Source organism: Triticum aestivum, chromosome 7D, assembly GCF_018294505.1.
Source record: "Triticum aestivum cultivar Chinese Spring chromosome 7D, IWGSC CS RefSeq v2.1, whole genome shotgun sequence".
Classification (NCBI taxonomy): Eukaryota; Viridiplantae; Streptophyta; class Magnoliopsida; order Poales; family Poaceae; genus Triticum; species Triticum aestivum.
Window position 1 is genome coordinate 131,807,560 of NC_057814.1, and position 4,776 is coordinate 131,812,335.

A 4,776-nucleotide genomic window follows, 5' to 3' on the forward strand; every position below is an offset into this window, starting at 1 on the left:
CTAAGTGGACTCGGTGAAGAAGCCATTCACTTCCGCCGCAATCTCCATACTAGTGAGCTGATCCTCCTCAGAAATTATCTTGGAGGCAGCATCAATGTCTAGTGGCGGCGCTGCCGAGGCGGCCACATGGTCAACCTCCATGGCGACGTGGGCCTCGGTAGAGACCGCCAAAGCTGCCGCGATGGGCACCACGGGGGTCGCATCTATAGGCGCAGCAGGGGGGTAGCAATCATCACGGGTGCCGCCATGGGCGCCGGTGGAGCTCCCTCCTGAACCAAGGCGAGGTGCGTCTCACGCGCCTTCCGAGCCTTATATGCAGCAACGACCTCCTGTGGTGCGCGGCACTGGCGGGAGAAATGCTCCACCGAGCCACAACGGAAGCAGTCCTGAGGCCGTTGTCCTCCCTTGCCCGGCTTGTTCTGCTTAGCCGGGGCGGGGGGTGAGGGCCCTTCTTCTTGCCCTTCCGGCCCCTCTTCTTCTGTTGAGGCTTGCGGACTTTGAGAGCGTGCACCCCCTGGCGAGATCTCCCCCCAAGTGGTTGCGCGACAAAGTTCTTTTTGAGAACCTCGTCTTGCGCCTCCGCCACCTGGAGGACGTCAATCAACTCTGAATACCTCGTGTAGTTCCCCTGGCGGTAGTTCCGTGAGGACTGGACCGCGTCGGGGTGGAAAGTGGATAGGGTTTTCTCAATCTTCTGGGAGTCGGTAATCTCAGTACCACACAACCGAAGAGTCGTACAAATCCGGTGCAGAGCCGAATTGTACTCCCCAACCGTCTTGAAGTCCGCAAACCTCAGACGGATCCACTCTGCCTCTGCACGTGGCTTCACAGTGTACTTCAGCCGCTCGAACCGCTGCTTAAGAGCGGTCCAAAGGCCAGAAGCACTGCGCTCAGCCATATACTCATCTTTCAGAGTAGGTGACAGGTGATGACGGAGAAAGTGCAGAGCCTGCGCATTCTCAGTCTCGAACTTGGGATCAGTGACGGCCAGCTGGGCCCCCTTACCGATCGCCCTCAGGAGGGTTTTGCCCTGGAGAAAGATCTCGCAGTCCGAGGACCATGACAGGTAGTTCAGCCCTGTCTGGGCCAACTCAGGAAACTCCTTGTGGGCAATTCCGGCCATCTGCGATTTATGCAAAAATCATGAGATTACAGCAGGTAATCTTTTGCACAAAGCGATGTTGATAAACTTATTCAATAAAATGACGTTCCAATATTTAAAACATGCTATTATATGACTTACTAAATGATTAAGAGTGCTAAACAATTAATCTACAGCAGTAAAATCATACAATAATATCATGTTACAAAAGATAGCATGTTAAGCGCATCTAGTATGTGAAAACTAGCCCAAAAATTGAATTCCCGAGGTATTTTTAAGCCCAAATACGCATTTTCAGCGAAAACAGACAGTTCCAGCGGTTTCTACGCGAAATATTACAGCAGGAATAAACTACGCGTAAAAACTGAAAAATACAGGGGCTAAACCGCAATTTTACGCCACAGCCGGCGCCCCTCCTTTTTTTTAATCCCCATGGCGCGCGGCCCATCTAGGCCCAGCAGCCAGTGCCTTCGCTTTTTTTTTAGAGGAGGCATCCCCTCAACCGGGGCCCATCCGGCCCAGGAGCCAGCGGGCCGGCCCATGCGCGGCGCTGCCTCCTGCACGCAAACGGCGCTAGGGTTTCCCCTGGCAGCCGAGCGGCGGCGGCGGCTCGCACGCGGGCGCGGCGGCGGCTCACACGCGGGCGCGGCGGCGGGGGCTCGCACGCGGGCGCTGCCGAGGCTGGCCAGGGCCGGGCGAGGCGACGGCCACTGGCGTGGCGCGGCCACGGCGCGAGGCGCGAGGCCACGGCGCGGGGCGCGGCCACGGTGCGGGGCGCGGCCACGGCGCGGGCGCTCGGCCACGGCGCGAGGCGCGGCCACGGCCGGCGGCTGCGGCGGCGGCGGCCACAGCACGCGGCGGCCATCGGGGCGCGCGGCCATGGCGCGGCGGCGCGGTTCGGCCCCGGCGCGGCGCGGCCGGAGCAGCACGGCCAGCGCGGCGCGGCTACGGCCACGGGCGCGCGGTGTGCTGCCACGGCGACGGCCAGAACGGCAGCGCCGGCAACCAGCGGGGTCGCGGCCAGCAGGGCGGCGCGTGCAGCGGGCACGCGAGCGCGGCGACGGCAGTCGAGCGCTTGGCGACGGGGACGTCGTCATCTGCCTCGGGATGGCAAGATCGTGCGTCTTCGGGACGTCACGACGCGTGTACGTCGGGTACAACGCGGCGGTACCGTGATCATCGGGATCACGATCTGTACCGACTCCCGTATAGTGTAGTCAACAAGTCTCTCGTGATCCAAAAACATCGACATTGGTCGGCGACGTGTTCGTCCGCTCGGTTTTTGGGAGAGAAATCCACACCATAGGTAGATGTATCCGAAAAATAATCTAATCGCAAAAACGGAATCATAGTAACGAGAGAAATCCATTTTTGCAAAGAGTGGGGATCGGATCTTATACCTCCGCGGGATCGACGAAAGCCTGCGTGATGCAGGCTTGACGCAGGCTTGACGGAGAGTTGATGGAGCGAAGCGTGCTGATAACGTGTTCCGCAACTCCGCCGGCGAGTCCGGTCCGAGGTTGCGGAGCGAGAGCGAGCGTCGTAGACGAAGTAGTCGAAGTAGTCGAAAGTAAAAGTGACACAGGGAGATGGAGGAGACCAGCTTTATTAATCAATGATCAGGTGTTACAATGATGGCTCCTCGTTGCTTTATATAGGGGATAGGTGAACAAGGGATAAGTACCCACTTAACAAAAAAGGAGAAACGGGAGGGGCCGGCCCGTGCGTTTTGCACGCGGCCGCCGCCACCCCTCCAGGCTGGTTTCTCAACATTTACAACTAAGTTGGAAGTACACTCTCGAAAGGACAGAGGGAGTAGGCCGAAAATGTCCTGGCCTCGTATTGGCGTTTTTGTAACGGAGCCAAACCGACTCTTTGATCCTCGATCTATATATAATCGTATCTAAACGTCCGGTTAATCCCAAACTACCAAATCCCTAGATTCGCCATGGAATCCGCATCGAAGATCGCGTGCTACTGCCTCGGCGACGACGTCCCAATGATCTCCGACGACGACGACGTGGACTATGAGGCCGTCACCGCAAGGACCAAAGCCGCCTTGGAAAAGGCCCTCCTCGCCCGCCTCGCAACCGAGCGGCCCGGCGCGGACATCCAACCGCACAAGCGTGCCCGCCCGCTCTTCATCAGGTACGTCCCAGCGCCGGAGTCCACGGCGTCCAACCCGGGCGCGGCGGAGAGGATCATCAGGTTATCGGAGATCTCAACCGACCCGTTGGATCCGCCCATGATAAAGTTCAGACGGCTGCCCCGGCCGTCCCGGCCGCCGCCGGTGCCGGTACGGAGTTCGCCTCCTCGGCCGCCCTCGCAGAAGGACCAAGCCGACTGGAAGATCCCGCCCTGCGTCTCCGACTGGAAGAACCCCAAGGGGTACTCGATCCCGCTCGACAAGCGGCAGTTGGCGTCGTCGGATGGCCGGGGGACGCGGGGCGATCAGGTAGCAAGCAACTTCGCCATGCTCGCGGAGGCGCTGTACGTCGCGGAGAAGAAGGCCAGGGAGGCCGTCTTGATGCGGAAGAAGATGCAGCAGGAGCTGCAGATGAAGGAGAAGGAGCGGCGGGAGAAGCAGCTGCGACGGCTCGCCAGGGTGGCGCGCGCGAACAGAGCCGACGCTGAAGCTTCTCCGGCGGCCCCTGTCCGGGAGGAGCCGCGCGACCTGCACTCCAAAGCAAAGCAAGGCGGCTCTGACATGCACGGCAATGCCGATAAGCAGCGGCTTGCCAAGACGGGAAGGTCCAAACCCGACAAGGGGCTCTCCGGCGGAGCACCGAAGGTCAGGGCGGGTGTCAAGCGGGAGAGGCCGGTCGGGCATGATGAGCCGGAGAAGGGCGGCGACCCCTTCGACCTCGACCAGTTCATGTCTCAGGTGAAGAAGGGGAAGGAGCACTGATCTTCCTTACCAGCAAGAAATTGATCTCATGGTTTTTGTTATTGTTATTGAAACGTATGCCTCTCTTGCTGAAATTCAGTTTCCTGTTTCCATATGCTTCAGTTTGCCTGCTTAGGTATGGATGATTTCAATCTGGACGAACTGCTAGGATCGATGCTACACATCTCATAGTATGATCAGGATTCGGCCCGCATGTGTTGCTGGTAATGTCGGTGATTCCTCTAATTTATGCTAGATTGTTATTGTTTCAGTTTGTGTTCCCGTTTCATATGTATCATATAAACTTCTGTAGGTTCAGAGCAGTCGTTATTAGTCTCAAGAACATTGTCATTGCTTTGATCAGGCTCCATCTTCCCCACGGATCTTTTACAAGGTACTTTTGTTCCTTTGCCGAGATAGCCCAATTGTTTTGCGCGAACAGCAAAATCCAGCGTAATCCAAAATATATTTCGTTAGAGCATCTCCAACAGCCGCGCCAAAAGACGCGCGCGCGCTAAAATGCTCATTTAGCGTGCGGGAAGTTTTCGCGCGCTCCAGCTTAGGCGGGAAACAAACGTGTGCGGTAAACGTTTGCGCGCGCGCGGGAGAAAGCTGTCAGTCGTGCGGTAGATTTGGCGCACCGCTTCCGGCTTGTCTATAAATTGCGGCGCTCGCCACGCGGTGCTCCACACTGCCACGCGCGCATTTCCCCTGCCTCCTCACCGCTTCCACTGCTTTCTCGCCGCTTCCTCTACTTTCTCGCCGCTTCAGCGCCCCGCCACCACCG

General features: G+C 58.4%; 2 protein-coding genes across 2 annotated transcripts; one reads left to right on the forward strand and one right to left on the reverse strand.

Moving 5' to 3' along the window:
- On the reverse strand, window positions 1-2,809 carry LOC123170963 (uncharacterized). The gene is made up of 3 exons (XM_044588655.1): window positions 2,503-2,809; window positions 346-1,123; window positions 1-203 (listed from the first exon to the last, which is right to left on the reverse strand). Exons 2-3 carry the CDS (start codon window positions 1,121-1,123, stop codon window positions 1-3), a joined length of 981 nt encoding a protein of 326 aa, XP_044444590.1. The 5' UTR covers window positions 2,503-2,809.
- Window positions 2,810-2,923: 114 nt separating this feature from the next.
- On the forward strand, window positions 2,924-4,438 carry LOC123167817 (SNW/SKI-interacting protein A). The gene is made up of 3 exons (XM_044585679.1): window positions 2,924-3,986; window positions 4,113-4,213; window positions 4,303-4,438. The coding sequence occupies exons 1-2, from the start codon at window positions 3,051-3,053 to the stop codon at window positions 4,179-4,181; spliced, it is 1,005 nt and encodes a 334-aa protein (XP_044441614.1). The 5' UTR covers window positions 2,924-3,050; the 3' UTR covers window positions 4,182-4,213; window positions 4,303-4,438.
- Window positions 4,439-4,776: the final 338 nt, after the last annotated feature.